General features: G+C 36.8%; 1 protein-coding gene across 8 annotated transcripts in view; it reads left to right on the forward strand.

Moving 5' to 3' along the window:
* SLC4A10 (solute carrier family 4 member 10) overlaps positions 1-18,416 on the forward strand; it is a 385,140-nt gene that overhangs the window by 325,843 nt on the left and 40,881 nt on the right. For all 8 annotated transcript variants that reach the window (XM_037848895.1, XM_037848892.1, XM_037848897.1 and 5 more), the window contains one exon: positions 15,995-16,100. In XM_037848895.1, coding sequence (XP_037704823.1) covers positions 15,995-16,100 — 106 coding nt within the window. The remainder of the gene's footprint in view (positions 1-15,994; positions 16,101-18,416) is intronic.

Raw genomic sequence — 18,416 nt, forward strand, 5'->3', positions numbered from 1 at the left:
TTAAATATATGAATGGATGTTGAATGAATATCACCTCTTTTTATAGTTAAGCAAACTGAGGTTTAGAAGGAATTGTGGCATGCCCAAGTGGAAAACTGGGGCTTAAATCCAAGACATATAACAGTTAAGCACTTCTGATACTGCACTGTAAGTCACTAGTTTTCCCAAAGTAATTGTTCTGATTAATATTTAGAAGATGGGAGCATTTGCATAAATTATTATTTTATTTAGCTTTCCTAGATACTATCTTCATGCAGTTTATTTAAAATTCAGTTTTATTGAGAAATATTCACATACCATACAATCATCCATGGTGTACAATCAACTGTTCACAGTACCATCTTATAGTTGTGCATTCATCACCCCAATCTGTTTTTAAACATTTTCCTTACACCAGAAAGAATCTGAATCAGAATAAAAAATAAAAATAAATAAAAAAATAAAAAAAACACCCAGATCACCACCACCCCATCCCATCTTATTTTTCATTTAGATTTTGTCCCCATTTTTCTACTCATCCATCCATACACTGGATAAAGGGAGTGCAATCCACAGGGTTTTCACAATCACACTGTCACCCATTGTAAGCTACATTGTTATACAATCGTCTTTAAAAGTCAAGGCTACTGGGTTGGAGTTTGGTAGTTTCAAGTATTTACTTCTAGCTGTTCCAATATATTAAAACCTAAAGAGTGCTGTCTATATAGTGCTTAAGAATGTCCACCAGAGTGACCTTTTAACTCCATTTGAAATCTCTCAGCCACTGAAGCTCCATTTTGTTTCATTTCGCATCCCCCTTTTGGTCAAGAAGCTGTTCTCAATCCCATGCTGCTGGTCCAGATTCATCCCCAGGAGTCATATCCTGCGTTGCCAGGGAGATTTACACCCCTGGGAGTCAGGTCCCACGTAGGGGGGAGGGCAGTAAGGTCACCTGCCAAGGTGGCTTAGTTAGAGAGAGATGGCCACATCTGAGCAACAAAGAGGCAACTCAGGGGGAGACTCTTAGGCACTATTATAAGCAGGTTTAGCCTCTCCTTGCAGCAACAAGCTTCATAGGGGCCAGCCCCAAGACAGAGGGTTCAGCACATCAAGCCGTCAGTCCCCAATGTTTGTGAGAACATCAGCAACAATCCAGGTGAGGAAGTCCAACACCTCTGCATCCTTCCCCAGCTCTTCAGGGGGCCCTGAATATATATTTTTATTCTCCACCCAAATTACTTTAGGGTGTGTTGCTATTTCGTTCTAATCTATACAGACCTGCCATAGCTCACTTCCTATTCAAAGTTCCATGTAATTGTAGTGTTTGAACAAACTGACTGTAGAAGTTATATTGTTTAGAAAGTATAGATCCTACACAAAATAAACATCTCTTCCCTTGGTCTCACAGGGAAGTTGAAGTTTGAACACAGTCAGTTTCAACCTTTACCCTTTCCAAGCAGTTTTGAATTGCTAACAGGAAAGAAATAATATAAAAGGAGAGGAATTTAAAACATAAACATTAGAATAGTAGTATGTATATGAAGTAAAATAGATTCTTATTTTAGAGCTTGTTAGAGCTTAATTGTGTTTGTCTTGATTATAACAATTTCCCATTAGTAGGTATGTGACAAGGAGGGAATATCTTGTCCTCAGATAGGTTTTGCTGCATCACATTGATGCCCCACTTCACTTTGTTCTTTTAAGAAGCTTGATAACTTGGTTTAAAAGGTTGGGATGGGAATCTATGTCATTATCCTAGTTAGTAGCCTTGAGTAAGTCCCTTATGAGCTGCCTTGTAGAGACATCTTCTTTATCACAAAGAATACAAAAGAAGTATTGTCTAGGGAATAAGAGATCTGGAAAGAGACCTGCCAAACTTAAAATACTTTGGGGACAGAAGAAAGAGTTGAGAGAGAGAGAAGCTTGGTGGTTGTAAACGGGACTTTAACTTTTTATTCTCTGTATATTTGGAATTATTCACCTGACATTAAATCCATGCATTATTTTGTAATTTCTTTTTAAGGTTGGGTTTTATGGTGAGAAATTGAAGTCCTATGATGGGCCATCAGATGAGCCAACTTTGGTCAGGTGGTGTCTTTCAAATCGGTTCCTATGTATCCAAATTTATTTTCCAATTCAGGAAAACAGCAGATGACAAAACTCAGAGAGAGAATAGGCTTAATGTTTAAGGAATAAATAGATTTGTCTTTCTTTTCATACTCATTTTTCTCATTCCGTCAGCATCTTCCTAGCCTTGTTTTAACACTGATAGTATGAAAATGAATATGACATGTCCCTACTCTCAAGGAGGTCAATGATTATCAGGTAGGGTCTAGTGATGTGCTCTGTACACAGTGACTGCTCAGATAGCTTTCTGAATCAACAAATGAAGGGAGTAGCTACAAGCAAACAGTCTAATGCAATGCAGTATAGTAAGTGCTATGCTAGATGTATGTATAATGGCCCAAGGGAAGAAGTGACACACAACCCTGAGAAGTAGGAAGCATTCATAGGGGAAATAAACCCAGAGTTATTCTTCCATCTCAATTGTGCCTGTCACTTGAATTTGTTGTACAAGGCTGTTCTAGTTTGCTAATACTGCTGGAATGCAAAACACCAGAAATGGGTTGGCTTTTATAAAAGGGGTTTTTTTTGGTTACACAGTTACAGTCTTAAGGCCATAATGTGTCCAAGGGAATGCATCAACAATTGGGTTCCTTCACTGGAGGATGGCCAATGGTGTCCGGAAAACCTCTGTTAGCTGGGAAGGCATGTGGCCAGTGTCTGCTCCAAGTTTCTGGTTTCAAAATGGCTTTCTCCCAGGACGTTCCTCTGTAGGCTTCAGCTCCTCAAAAATGTCACTCTAAATTGCTCTTGGGGTGTTTGTACTCTCTTAGCTTCTCCGGAGCAAAAGTCCGCTTTCAAAAGCTGTCTCCAAAATGTCTCTGTAAGCTGAAGCTCCTCTCTCAGTTCCAGTGCGTTCTTCAAAGTGTCCTTCTTGGCTGTAGCAAGCTCACTCCTTCTGTCTGAGCTTATATAGTGCTGTAGTAAACTAATCAAGGCCCATACTGAATGGGTGGGGTCACACCTCCATGGAAACTATCCAATGAGAGTCATCACCCTCAGTTGGGTGGGTCACATCTACATGGAAACACTCAAAGAATTACAATCTAATCAACACTGATACATCTGCCCACACAAGATTACGTCAAAGATAGTGGCATTTTGGGAGACATAATACATTCAAACCAGCACAATGGCCTATACATGTTTTTCTCTCTCTTCATGGTATCAGTAAGTTCTCCATGAGCAGGTTATAACAAGAGTTGAGGGCAGTTAGGTAGCTAGAACGAAATCCTTGGGATGAATTGGCAGAGCCTTAAAATTTGTAATAAGTTTTATCCAGTACAAAAGGCCATTGGGGATAATGACAAGGCTGTGGGAAGAATGATATGATATGAGTTTAGAAAGTAATCACAAGAAGCAGACCAAGGAGCAATGACCTGGGCATAGAATGTTTAAGTTCTGACTGTTGGATGAGATAATGGAATGGGAATAAAGTGAGCACACTGGTGGGGGAAATTGACAAGGCTTTATTCATTCACTACTTTATTCAGTAATTATGGAATGACTTCTGATTTCTAGGAGCTATAGTAAACACATTGCCTACATGACTTAATTTAAATCATTTAATAACCCCATGGGGCAAGTACTACTCCTGCTGCCCAAAGTCACATAGTCAGTGAATGGCAAATGGGGGTCAGACACAGTCCATTTGGCTCTAAAACTCGTGGACTTTCTCCTACATAGTAAAAATAGTAGAAAGGATTATTATTATAATTCCTTAAAAGCAAGGTCTATGTTATATTTCTTTACATCCCCAATAGCACTTAGCACAGTACTATGTACAACATAAACTTTCTAACTGTTTCAAAATTAATTTTAGCATGTGTATATATTGCCTTTTCTAAAAAAAAATACAAAATAAAATTTTAGGGCATTAGTAGGAATAACTAGTATTTGCATAGTGCTTCATGGTTTGTAAAGCAAAATAATTTTAAATTCTTTAATCAATGAATGGAAAACAAGACTGCCTGCTATGTGCCAGGTAGTTGGGTATAAAAATGACAGGATTCCTGCCCCCATGGAGCTTAATATATATTAAAATACTTGGACATTAAATATTACACAAATAAGTATTTAATTAGAGTTGACCTAAGTGCTGTCACAAAAATGTAGAGTGCCATGAGAATGAGAAATAGTTCCAAAGTTATATATTTAGAGGCCAAGAAGAGGATACTGCTGTCTGAATGGAGGTGATTCAGATGAGGAAAAGTTTAAGGAAGCATTTAATGAAGAGAGTATTTATGTTTTTAGTATTAATGGTGATGGTGTTTTATAAAGTTATGTTGCATGTTTTTGAAAAGCCATTTATCTCATAATATGGTTTAGCTATAAGTTTGATTTATTTCCTGGAGAGAAAAGTCTAATTTTTAGAGAGTCTATATTGAAATAGATGTACTCATAAAAAGCTTATCATTAAATAGTTATCCTACTAGAAACAAATTATATGTTTAATAATAGGAAAATGAAAAAGTAAACTATGTTACACCCATTGTTCCAGTTTGCTAATGCTGCTGGTTTGCAAAACACCCGAAATGGATTGGCTTTTATAAAGGGGGTTTATTTGGTTACAGAGTTACAGTCTGAAGGCCATAAAGTGTCTAAGATAAGGCATCAGCAATTGGGTACTTTCATGGAAGAACGGCCATTGACATCTGGAAAACCTCTGTTAGCTCGGAAGACACGTGGCTGGTGTCTGCTTGCTCCCAGGTGGCATTTCAAAATGGCGTTCTCCAAAATGTTGCTCTTGGGGCATTTTGTCCTCACTTAGCTGCAGCACCTCTTCAAAATGTCACTCTCAGTTGCTCTGAGGTCCTTCTGTCTGTGAACTCTATATTATGACTCCAGTGATCCAATTAACACCCATCTTGAATGGGCAGGGTAACACCTCCATTGAAATTATCCATCAAACGTTTCACTAACAGTTGACTGAGTCACATCTCCATGGAAACACTCAAGGGATTCCAATCTAATCAACACTAATACATCTGACCCCACAAGATTGCATCAAAGAATATGGCTTTTGGTGGGACATAATACATCCAAACTAGCACACCCATTAAAAATGATGCTTATGAAGAACAAGGTAGGCACATTGAAAATGCTTACATTATAGCGTTATTTAAAACAAATTAAAAACATTGTATGCTCATAAAACTATGTAGACAATATGCATAAGAAGAACTAAAAATAGACTGAAAAATTATAGCAGTTGTGGTGTAAACACTATGAGAGGTTTATTTTCCTGTTTTACTTTACAAATATTCTGTAATGTGGTTACATTGTTTCCATCATTCAAAATACTTTTTGAAATAAAAAATAGACATTAAAAACACGTTTGGCTTCTACACTAAAGTATAAATTCTCTGATTTTATACTATAAGTCATACCTAACTTGCAACACAGCACTCTGGGGGCTGATTTATTCAATAAAGGGACTTGAAAAAAATGAATCACAAGCATTACTGTTAATGCACACAGGAAGGTCCTATTAATAACCACAAAGGCAAAAGGAAAGCATCTGCAACCCAAGACTAAAATTAGTAACAATGTTGAAGGGAGTTCTATTAAATTATGTTTTCCAGAAGAGCCAGAAGCTCTTCTGGTGTAAAGACTGATCATCTTCATTAGGCCTTGAAACAAAAGCAAAGACTTCTGGATGAGGACATTTAATTACAGTGTTTATCTAATCACTCTGTAACCATTTATACAAACAAGATGGCTTAGAGTGCACCCTTTTCTTTGGGCAGTGAAGGGTACTAGAGGACACGTTTGGTAGAATATATATTTAAGTCAGATGATCCAACATCACAAATCAAAATGATTGGCACTTTATAATCATGTTTTTAAAAAAATGTAGAGCGGTACAAACACTGCCTATTCTTCTGCCTTATAATTGTCCAGCTTTCCAGTCTGTGAGTTTTTGGTAATAACAATAGTAATAGCAATAACAATTATAACACCTAATAATTATGCCAGGTACATTTATAGGTGCTTTTACCTATATTAACTCATTTTACCCTCAGAATAACCCTATGAGGTTGATTATTATCATTATCCCCATTTTATAGATAAAATGTCTATATTAATTAGTTATAGTTAATTAGCTATTAGTTAATAGGCATATCGATATTTTTATCCCCATTTTATAGATAAGGAAACTGAAACATAAAACAACTTGTTCCAAGGTTGCTCAGTTAAGTGCTTGGATTTGAACATAAGAAATTTGGCTCAAGGGTCCAGAGTCCAATGTGTTTTTTTTGTTTTTTTTAAATCAAATTCAGTTTTATTGAGATATATTCATATACCATAAATCATCCATGGTGTACAATCAACTGTTCATGGTACCATCATATAGTTATGCATTCATCACTCCAATCTGTTTTTGAACATTTTCTTTATACCAGAAAGAATCAGAATAAGAATAAAAAATGAAAGTAAAAAAGAACACCCAAATCCCCCCCCATCCCGCCCTATTTTTCATTTAGTTTTTGTCCCCGTTTTTCTACTCATCCATCCATACACTGGTTAAAGGGAGTCTGATCCACAGGGTTTTCACAATCACACTGTCACCCCTTGTAAGCTACATTGTATAACATCTTCAAGAGTCAAGGCTACTGGGTTGAAGTTTGGTAGTTTCCGGTATTTACTTCTAGCTATTCCAATACATTAAATCCTAAAAAGGATTATCTATATAGTGCATAAGAATGTCCACCAGAATGACCTCTCAATTCCATTTGAAATCTCTCAGCCAGTGAAACTTGATTTCTTTTAGATTTTGCATCCCCCTTTTGGTCAATAAGATGTTCTCCATCCCACAATGCCTGGTCCAGATTCATCCCTGGGAGTCATATCCTGCGTTGCCAGAGAGATTTACACCCTTGGGAGACAGGTCCCACGTAGGGGGGAGGGCAGTGAGTTCACCTGCCGAGTTGGCTTAGCTAGAGAGAGAGAGAGCCACATCTGAGCAACAAAGAGGTACTCAGGGGGAGACTCTTAGGAACAATTAGAAGAAGGTGTAGTCTCTTCTTTGCAGTAACGAGCTTCATACAGGCAAGCCCCAAGATAGAGGGCTTGGCATACCAAACCATCAGTCCTCCATGTTTTTGAGAACATCAGCAACAATCCAGGTGAGGAAATCCAACACTTCCGCACTTTTCCCCAGCTCGTCAGGGGGGCCCTGCATATATGTTTTTATTCTCTGCCCAAATTACTTTGGGATGTGTCACTATTTCACTCAAACTTATACAAACCTAGCATATCTCATTTCCTATTCAAAGTTTCATGTAATTATGGTGTTTGAACAAACTGACTGTAGAAGTAATACTGTTTAGAAAATACAGATCCTGCACCAAATAAACATCTCTTGCCTTGGTCCCACATGGAAGTTGACATTTTAAAACACAGTCAGTTTTGACAGAGTCCAGTGTTTTTAAGCATTAGGCTATGTTAAGTATCTAAAGATGACTTTTTTTTATGTTAATACTTCTATTATCTTATTGCCAAAGTCACTAGAATGTATTTTGGATGAAATTAACAGAATAACTTGTTCCAGTTTCTTATTCTATCTCCTCACAGTAGTATTTCTATTTTTTTTTTCTTTCTGTAGTTTTGGGTTGGAGTTATTTGGACTAAATTTAACATTCTAGAGGAAAAACAGGAAAGTGAAATTTTCCTCAGTTTATTTCTGATTTATTTATTTAGAATATCTGCTTTAGAAGTTTAAGAATATAAATACTGAAGAGCCAGGGCCTTCCTTTGAGCCACCATGAATTGGTACAGAGATCCTGTTCTAGTTTGCTAATGCTACTGGAATGCAAAACACCAGAAATGGATTGGCTTTTATAAAGGGGGTTCATTTGGTTACAAAGTTACAGTGTTAAGGCCGTAAAGTGTTGAAGGTAAGTTATCAACAATCGGGTATCTTCACTGGAGGATGGCCAGTGATGTCCGGAAAACCTCTGTTAGCTGGGAAGGCACGTGGCTGGCATCTGCTCCAAAGTTCTGGTTTCAAAATGGCTTTCTCCCAGGACATTCCTCTCTAGGCTGCAGTTCCTCAAAAATGTCACTCTTAGTTGCTCTTGGGGTGTTTGTCCTCTCTTAGTTTCTCCAGAGCAAGAGTCTGCTTTCAACAGCCGTCTTCAAACTGTCACTCACCTACAGCTACTCTCTTAGCTTCTGTGCATTCTTCAAAGTGTCCCTCTTGGCTGTAGCAAGCTTACTCCTTCTGTCTGAGCTTATATAGTGCTCCAGTAAACTAATCAAGGCCCATGCTGAATGGGTGGGGCCACACCTCTGTGGAAATTATCCAGTCAGAGTTATTACCCATTGGGTGGGGTGCATCTCCATGGAAACAACCTAATCCAAATGTTCCAACTTAATCCCCACTAATATGTCTCCCCCACAAGACTGCATCAAAGAACATGGCTTTTTCTGGGGGATACAATATATACAAACCGATACAGATCCCTTTCAAAATTCCTGTATAAGCATGCAGCCTCTGAGGAATTTCTGCTGAGATTCCAAATATCAGAGATGTAGATTCAGACAAGAAAAATGATTTGCGTGGGCTATACATAATATCCGTGATGTATAAAATATATCTTTAGGTTTTAAAAACATATTTTTCTGCTTTGTAGTTAACTTATTGGTGGGGAACGTCATTAGCCTGAGATAGGCCTCATAAGGAGGCATAAGTGGCTGAAGTCCATTTGTAGACCTGATTTTCCAAAAAATGTCTTTCTTATAAACTTGTCACTTTTACTCCCAAATTTCCATCTCAGTACTATCAAAAAGTCGTGTTAAAATGTAAATACATCACCAGGAATTGGGTAACACATGCCATTGTACCCACTAACAGTACAATCACTTTGGAAAACAGAGACCATGGCCCTCAGGGAATGGAACTCTCAGCAAGCAAGGAGAACAGTGAAGCCATACCACCTTGGTGGCCAATGTATTAGTCCGGCTTCTCCAGAAAAACGGGACTGACAGGATGGATATAATATATATTCACATATATGTAAACATTAAGAGATTTATTTTAGGGATTGGCTCACACAACCATGGGGATTGGCAAGTCTGAATTGCATAGGGCAAGCAGCAGATTGAGAACTCCATTTAAAGTGATGATGAATTCTGAAGGAAAAGTTGTGTGGCTGAAGTAAAGAAATTCTTCTTTTAACTGCTGAAATCCCCAGTTCTCCCTTTTAGACCTCCAGGTGATTGGATTAGGAAATTCCTCTTATTGCTGAAGGTAGTTTCCTTTGTTGATTGTAGATGCAATCAGTCATAGATGCAATCAACTGCCTATTGATTTAAATCCACAAAATACCCTCACAGTAACAATCAGGCCAGTGCTTGCTTGACCAAACAACTGGACACCATAAACTAGCCAAGTTGCACATGACATTTACCATCACACCAGGTTTAGTTGGGACTATAAGAGGTGAGAAACTGGACAGTTGGACAGAGGGCAGGTGGTAGTATAATTGTCATGATATGCAGGCAGGGCTGCAGGGTGTTTGGGGGGAATACTTATCTTAATGTAGCGGGAGGGTCACTGAAAGGGGAAGCTGGGAGAACCACAAAGTGAAATGTAGATTACTTGATTCGGTATGGAGCCATATCTGCCCATTCTTACCCTTTTGGCTATGCTGATAGAAATGGCACCAACATGTAGAGGCAGCATATTATAGCTGAAAGAGCAGAGGTTTTAGAGTCAAAGAGATCTGGGTTCAAATCTAATGTGTCAACATGGCCTTGGATAAGTTACCAAACACTTAATTTCTCCATCTGTAAAATGTAGATATCAAATTTACTAAATTGAAAAACATAAAGTGCTTCCTGCCATGCATATGGTAGCTATCTATGTACCATATCTATATGTGTAGATATGCAGTAGCTATAGAAAGTACATTCATACACATAGACGTTTGTACATGTACGTATTCATGTATTTACAATAGTGCTTTTATCTCTCTCCCATGTCATGTTACTTCTGTTACAAACTTGTGATATTTTCTCTATTTTACATTTTAGTTTCCTTTTATCATATATAAATTTACTTCTACCAACTTTTCAGAACATGAAAACAATTTCTCACCAAACTATAGTATTGGACCTATTGGACCTTTTTTTATTCTGAGGCAAATGAACAGAAAGACTAATTTGGAGAATTCTAATTGTTAGCTACCTAAAAAGTAGAATGTTTGTTGCTTGATATAACAGATTCAGGCACAGTATTATTAATTTAGTCTATCAAGAAAGAGACTTGCTCCTAGTGTAAGGGATGAATGGTATTAACAGTTTTCTTTTTGGTAGCACTACAGTGCAATAGTTGCCTACAATGTCATTATTTGAATTCATGACAATGCTGAATACTGGATTAGGATTTGAGGCAGATCCACTAGGATTCTCTGTGTTTAGGTGACTTAAACCTGAGCCATCACTTATGTATAAAAATAGTTATTCTATTCTTTTTAACGGTTTAAATACTTTTTCATGATTCTATAAAGAAACTTTTGAGAGCACATGCCTGTTTCAACAAACCAGGTGAAACTTGCATGGACCTAAATTAGAGATAACTGATACATTGGTTTGACACCATCTACCAGGAGGCCTTGAGGTTGTAGCTGGCAGATCTCTAAGCAGCTCACCAAGACATTTGCTGCTCCTTCACTCCCAAAGCTTAGTTACCTGGGATTCCCAGGGAGAGGAGAATGCAGGTTTTTTGCACCCCCCTCCCCTTACTGCTCAATGTACCTTATTCTCAGAATCATCCTCAGGGATTGCAAAACTTCAGGAAAATGGAAAATGTCTCTTCTTCTCAAGATGGTAGGGCTCTGATTTGAGTTTTAAAAGATTTACTTTTTACTTTTTTTTTTTTTTTCCTTTTCATACTCTGATCATTTCTGCAGAAAAAATAAAGTCCCTGCCCTTTTTTTAAAAAACATGTTTGCACTTTAATCTTTAAGCAATGACTAAATTTTCTTTTGAAATAAGGATTAATTTTCCCAGCATAAATCAGAGTAAAGGCATGAGCTGGAGCTTTTAAGAATTTATTTTAGAATCAGTTATTTCATAAGTTTTCTTGCCTATTAGTCACATGAGTCAAGCCTAACAATTTGCTTTGTTTTTTTGTTATTTGGGTACAAAGGATAATTGAGAAGAACTGGCTTGTTTGGTGATGTTGCTACACTATCTATGCAAATTAGATAGCCCCAAATTTGTATTGCTGTGATCTTTGGTAGGAAATAGAAATGGAATAAAAGGTATAATTAATGTTTTTGTCCTGAATTTCATTTTCAAATAAAATTCTGTGATATATAAACACACACACACACACATTTGATGTATGCATCTACTATAATGCTAGTTGTCTTTCTCTTTTCATGGTACTCTGACAAGAGATTTTGGCATAGTTTCCCTGTTTTGTATTTTAGTTTCCTTTTATCATAAATACATTTATTTTACCAAATTTTCATGATATGAAAATATTTTCCCATCAAGCTACTATAGTGTTTGACATTTTTTTTCTGATGTAGACTAACAGAATCAGTTTGGGGGAATTTTCCCAATGAGAGAAAATACTACCCTTCCTGGTAAACTGGGTTAAAGACAGAGGTTGGTACACTCAGATATATATGAGCACAAGAGAAACAAGATGTTTGAACTTGCTTTTTCACCTAAAACTGGCACAACTCTAAAATTGGAGCAAGAAATTCAGGAAGAGACTCTGCAGACCCAATTGATGGTTCTTTGGAGGATTCCATGTGTGTAATCTCTAAGTCTCCATTTGGAGGAGTATCCAAGGTCAATGTGGACACCTTAGTTTCTACCTTAATAAGTGGTCATCTTACTTCAGACTACAGACCTGCTACCAGGATCTCTACTATTAATTCTTAGTCCCTGGATCCGTGCCTGGATACCTTCATTAAGTATGAAAAGATTATTTCTATTAGAATTTTCCCTGCATCCCAACCTGGGACTCGGGAATCGGGCCTTGGGGAGTAACACATAGCTCTGACATGTGTGCTGACACACATTAGGTGTCTGGTGACTCCAGACCAGGACTCTGGCTCTCTGTCCTGTGTTTCCCTTTGCCTGATGCCAGATGCAGGGTTCTTCTCTCCCACAGTGCTCTACTTTCTGCAGAGATCCTGGTCCCCTGACTCTTCTCTCAAGACCTCTCTGTAGCCTGAGGACTTTCCTTTAATGCCATTACTTGAGAGCTCCAGCTACATTGCTCTAGATGTGTCTAGATCTGATCTTTTCAATTAACAAGGTGGGTTTTATATGAGGGCTTAAATCACCTCACAACTATTTGCCCTGAGAATGCCCATTCCCCATTGACAAAGAGGCAGCACAGGCTGAAGCAAGGCAACAGGGTGTTACATAAGACATGTTGCAGCCTGTGCAGAACTGATAGCTGGGCCTGGCCTATCTCCCATCTCCCATCTCTTCTCTCCCCAGGCTGGAGAAGAGGGACTGATAGGATTTGAAGTTGACACAAGGTGTATACATAGAGAGAGAGAGAGACTACCACAAAAGTATCATCTAGTCATTATCCAAAAAATTAAACAATCTTCACCTTTTTAGTATTTCTACTATATTTATTATACTTGGGAAAAGAGGCAGTTTTTGTAAACTGAAGTGTAAAAATAATTACGCTGCAAGGGCTGAGTTTGACATCATTTTAATGTAATTTAAAAATAAAACTTTGAAACAGTACTTTTCAAGATGCCAAAATAAATGATAATGATTACTTCAGCATTGTTAATCTCAGAATCTAAAACAGGATGGACACACTGAGCTAATGACCAGAAAGCAAGTTTAGCATGTTTTCTGGTCACAGAAGCAGTAAGCTTCAAACTATAGTGAAAACGACATTGGGAAATAACTGATTTAAAAATTGCTGGATGGTCATTTTCTGAACTTTAGTTGACATCAGTTTCCTTATACTGCTGAAGATAATACAAATATGTTGAGCATATAATTCTAATCTAACAGGACATTTTATGTGTAAGAGAAATACTGGAATGGTTTTGCCATGATTAACAACCTTTTCGGTTCTTAGTAAAGAGAAACAAGACAAAGTTAGAAACAGAAGGGACCTTGAGAGAATTTTTAGACACTGAAATGAGAAAGTAAAATTAGAGCTGTCACAGGGAGAACCAGTTATTTTTTCAAATACATTTTATTGTTATCAAAATAATCCATGCCAAACAGTATAGAAATGTTACAATTAAAAGTATCACTTCACACAAAGGCAACCACTATAACCACATTTAGAAAAGTTTTTTTAAAAATTTTGGTGGTACCTCCATATCTCTGGATAATGATGCGCTTATATTACTATTTCTTATTTTTCCAGTGTTAAATGTGATTAATTTACTTTCTGCTCTAATAAACATGGATTTATCTCATTTTCTACTCTCACTCCCAACCTAACTGCTCACTCTAGTTCTCCTTTCCAATATAATTATAACAAATCCTAAATTCCATCATCTCTGTAACCTCTGCAACCATAAATAAATTAATAACCACAAATAATATATAAACTTCCATTTCTTGGACCATCAGCCATAGACAGTTCTCTATGCAACCACTAAGAAAATAACTAACAAAATATTTTTTAAAAACCCAGTGTTCTTAACAGCATACTCAACTGAATTCTCCTTTTCAACACTACATGGACTGCTCAAAGTCATGCCATATTTTAGTTTTTGTCCTGTTTGGATCATGCTTTCCCTTTTTATTCTTCCTGGAGCTTCTGACTGTGTCTTTTCCTCTTGGCTTTCATGCTTGAATGTCCTCCCAAGCGTTCAGTCGTACTTCCTGTTCTGTTGACTCCTACTCTTTTCCCTGTGGACCTCCTCCATAGAGTTGGTAGTATTCCAGATCCACTCTTCAGTTCTGCCACACAGGTATCATTCCAGGCGTTTTCTCACCGCTTTCTTTGATTGGGACCACTCTTTCTTTAATCCCACATCTTCCTTTTTATTTAGGAATTTTTCTCTCTAATTAAGGATGCATGCAAGAAAAATCTTTGTGAAATCTGCAAAGTATGAGCATTTATTTATTCTTCATTACATTCAATTGGATGGTTTGGTTCAATGTAGAATTCTCAGATGGAAATATTTGCCTAATAATGTTGATGTTATTGCTGAAAGATAAGTCTGATGCCTTTCTTCTTGTGGAAAAGTGATATGTGTGTAAATGTGTATAAATAAGTGTTACTGGGGTGTGGCAGCCCGGGGGGTCGGCACCCTCCCCCTCCCTTAGGGAAAAGGGTGGAGCCTTGAGCACGCAGCAGCCAGCGTGACCAGCATACGGACATTGAAGGTCGTTGAGTGTAATCACTGTTGGCAACTAACTTTCACAAGCCTCAGCTGAGGTTTTTTTTGCAACCAACTCTGGCAAGGCCCTGCTGAAATCAACTTTCGGGAGACTCAGCTGAGGCTTCTTTGTAAGCAAATCTCGCCATGCTCTGCTGAGCTATATAAGGCACTCCTCTTCCTCTTGTTTGTGCAGATCATTGACTTCGGTTTGCTCACCGACCGCTGTTGAGAAAAGTTCTCTTGTAAGTCAGTCCCTGTTAAAGTTCATGGGGAACTTTTTGCCTGGCGTGTTCTTTGGTCTTGGGGTTGAGTGGGGCTGGAGCATGGGGGGAGTACTGCTAAAACCAATTGTAGTGTATTCAGACTCTGTTAGTTCTGATTACTTTCAGTCCACTTCTTACTCCACTTATTTGTTGAGTATGTGTCTTTCTCAGAGTCCAGAATCCCTTTGGGATGCTGCTGGGCTGGCTAGCTCCTTCCTTACCTGCAGTTGGAAGGAGATGTATATTCTAGATAATGGTTAGGAGTGGACTGCCTGGGTTCAAATTATGGCTCTGCCTTTTCTAGCTGTGCATCCTTAGCTGAGTCACTTGTGCTTTAGCTTTTCATAAGGATAATACTGTATATTTTAATAATTATATGTAAAATCACTATTACTGCTATTATTATTGTGCTGTATCAAAATCTTGCTTTCATCTGCTTTCTATATTCCATTTGTTTACATCTCTTTCTGTTGATGTTCCCCCTTGTGTCTCTTTTCATACTATTTTATATTATTCCTTTACTTAGTGAATTCTAGGTAATAGAGAAAATATGTTTGTGCTCTCCTCACTGAATTGTAAAGCTATAAAGAACATGAGCTCAGCGACTGTGTTTTCTATTACAAACAATACAACTATGCCTAACTCTTTCCTTTTCTAGCTGTTCCAACCCCCACCTAGCTTTCATCATGGTACCTTGTATGCAGTAGTTAATCAAAAAACTTATATGTATTGATTGTTTAATTTTTACTGTGACTATCACCCGGCCCAAACAATAGCATATTCTGAGATATCTAGAATTCTCACTTCAACCTAGCTTTAATTTTGGATTATATAGCAAAGTTATAAATGATCTTTAGAATATGGATTAAATTATACCTTTTATCTTAATCTGTATGATTATACAATATTAATTAAAATAAGTACATTTTAATAATAGATTTGGATGTTTATTATTTTTCACTTGATTTATAATTTAGGGGCAAATGGTAGCCATAAGGTCCAGAAGGCACCCAGGTTTGAAAGGTCCAGAGGACCTGTGTGCTAAACTACACTTTAATATAATTTTCTGGGGGACAGATAGGGAAACACTGAGAGTAGTCTAGTGTTCTAGAGATATGCCTAGCCTGCTTTCTGGAAATAGTCTGTCCTGGAGTAGTTTAGGATGACCTACCTACTTCTCTCTCAAATGAGGAAAGCTATAAATGGGGAAGAAGAGTACCTTACATTTGTTTTGGGTACAGTGATAAAAAGTTTCTTATTTCAAAAGGCACAATTTTGCCTTTTCAGGTGTAACTGTGTGGAACCACATAATCCCACTAACGATACATTGAAGGAGTGGAGGGATTCCAATATTTCTGCCTCTGACATAATTTGGGAGAATTTAACTGTGTCGGTAAGTGAAACATTGAAAAGTAGGTCATATCTTTAGTCTTATTATTTAAGGGCCTGTGTTGACATTTCTAATCAATTATAGCCACTAAAGTAAATTTTTAAATGCATACTATTATAAAAATGATAGTTTTGTTTTCATTTTAATCTCATTAATTTTAGGTATTTATCAATAAACTGGATTTTCTTTCATTTTTAAAGTTTTTCTGATAGTTAGTGGGCCTGAATTGCTCTGAAAGCACACGTATACAGAATAATATGACTGAGATTAATGGAAAGCACATTAAATAAGAGTGGTGTTGACCTAAATGAAACCATATGGGAAAACTGAATCTTCCTCTTCTGTATGCTTTTGCTTTACTCTGTAATTCTGCTCCAGCTGTTCAGAATATGCTGGGGAGGGGTGGGGGGTGGGTAGAGGATGTTTGTTAGTATTTTAGCATAAATACCAAAGTCTTTGGGAAGAACAAAAAGTCACTTTACTTAATAAATCCTGGCACTTCCCACAGCAAGGGCTTTCTTACTTCCATTTTCTTCTTATCTCCCACTTAAGATACAGAATGGCAACAAATGTTTCACCTGTCACAGTTAAATCCTTTATCTTTGTTTTATTTTCTTTGGCTTTTCTCTGCTCTGTAATTTGTTTTTTCTCATAGCCACATTTTTCAATTCATCTTAATCTATTATGTTTGCACATCTCTTTCCCATCTATGTTTGCATCCTTTTCTTTAGTTCAACCAAATCTTAACTTTGAAAAACTCAGTGTTCCGCTTTTAATAAATATTAAAATATTAATAGTCCTAGTTTCTTTCTATTCTTCTCAGTTACAAACATTACAACCCAAAACTGTTGCCACTTTATATAAATCTATAAGCGCTCAGATCCTGTTAAAACCATCAGCATAAGATTATATGAATTCTGGTTCATTTTATCAAATATATACCAGTTTGGTAAGCAGACCAGTTTAATGCAACATGGAAATTTTTTTGTTGTACAAACATTATAAAATTCTAAACATGATTCTTGTAATAGCACAACCTATTGCCTGTTTTTTTCAATTTTCCCCATCAAATTTGTTTCTTTCAGAATCAAAATCAAATGACCCTGTGTTTAAAATTCTGTCTTGACTTATTTTACAACCTTTTTTCTTACCCTAAGCACTTTCTCTATGGTGATAAGCCTTCACTTACTCTTTTTCTTAATTAGAGAAGTTGTGGGTTTACAAAAAAATCATGCATAAAATACATGATACCACCCTATTATTAACACCTTGCATTAAAGTGGTACATTTGTTACAATTCATGAAAGAACATTTTTATAATTGTACTATTAACTATAGCCTTCATTTACCCTTGTTGTTTTCTTCTTTTATAGGTAACATTTCTTCTGTTCCTTCTATTTTTCCCTAGAAAAATAACATTGCTTCCTTTCAGAGAACCATGACCAACAAAAGAAATGATGAGCTGAGCAAGAAAGAATACTGTATTATTCAAAATTTAGACATGGGATCATGGTGGATCTATTCAGTAGTGGATCTTACATATCTATGTCCATTTTGTAAGATTGTTGTGTTTAAAGAGCTCCTTGCTATGTCCCTCACCTTGATGTCCTCTTCAATCCAGAAAACCAAATAATCCCATCTCTAAATTGCGTAACATAATAATGTGCTTTGTACTTCATATTTCTGAATAATTTATGTAATAGCAAACCCAGAATAATAATCTTCTAAGAGGCAGACTCACAGTGCAATTGATCTGGCTAGTTATGTGTTAATTTTAGATACTAGAAGTTTTAGGGCCAAGCAAAGAACAGTGAAAAATATTTTGCAATCAAAGCAAGTCTAGTACTGTGGGTTTTTTGTTTTGTTTTGTTTTTAAGTTCTGTACTAGGTGTGAACATTCTGGCAGAAATTTTCATATTATTTTTCATTAGTTAAAAGCAGTTTTGCAATGGATAATTGTTGTTCTTGACCAGAAATAGCCTTTCTCACCAAAGGGAATGCTACATAATGAAAATTTCTTGTAATTTTGGTGTCAATGAAGGCCATTAAAATTGTTTGTCTTAATTGCTATACTTTTTTTTTCTCAATATAATCATCAGTATATCAAAAGTATTTTTTAAAGAAAGCACTTTGTAATGGCTATTATAACTAGTTTTGTAAAAGTAGCCATATAACATTGATTTTAGATATTATTTATTTGGCATGGCCCGTATTGGTTTATTGGTTTATTGGTTTATTGGTTTGTCTCTCATGAATTGTAATTTATACCTTGTTAATTCAGCAAGGGCAAAGTACTTTACCTTTCTTTGATCCTCCCAA

The sequence above is a fragment of the Choloepus didactylus genome, chromosome 9, assembly GCF_015220235.1.
Source record: "Choloepus didactylus isolate mChoDid1 chromosome 9, mChoDid1.pri, whole genome shotgun sequence".
Taxonomy (NCBI): Eukaryota; Metazoa; Chordata; class Mammalia; order Pilosa; family Megalonychidae; genus Choloepus; species Choloepus didactylus.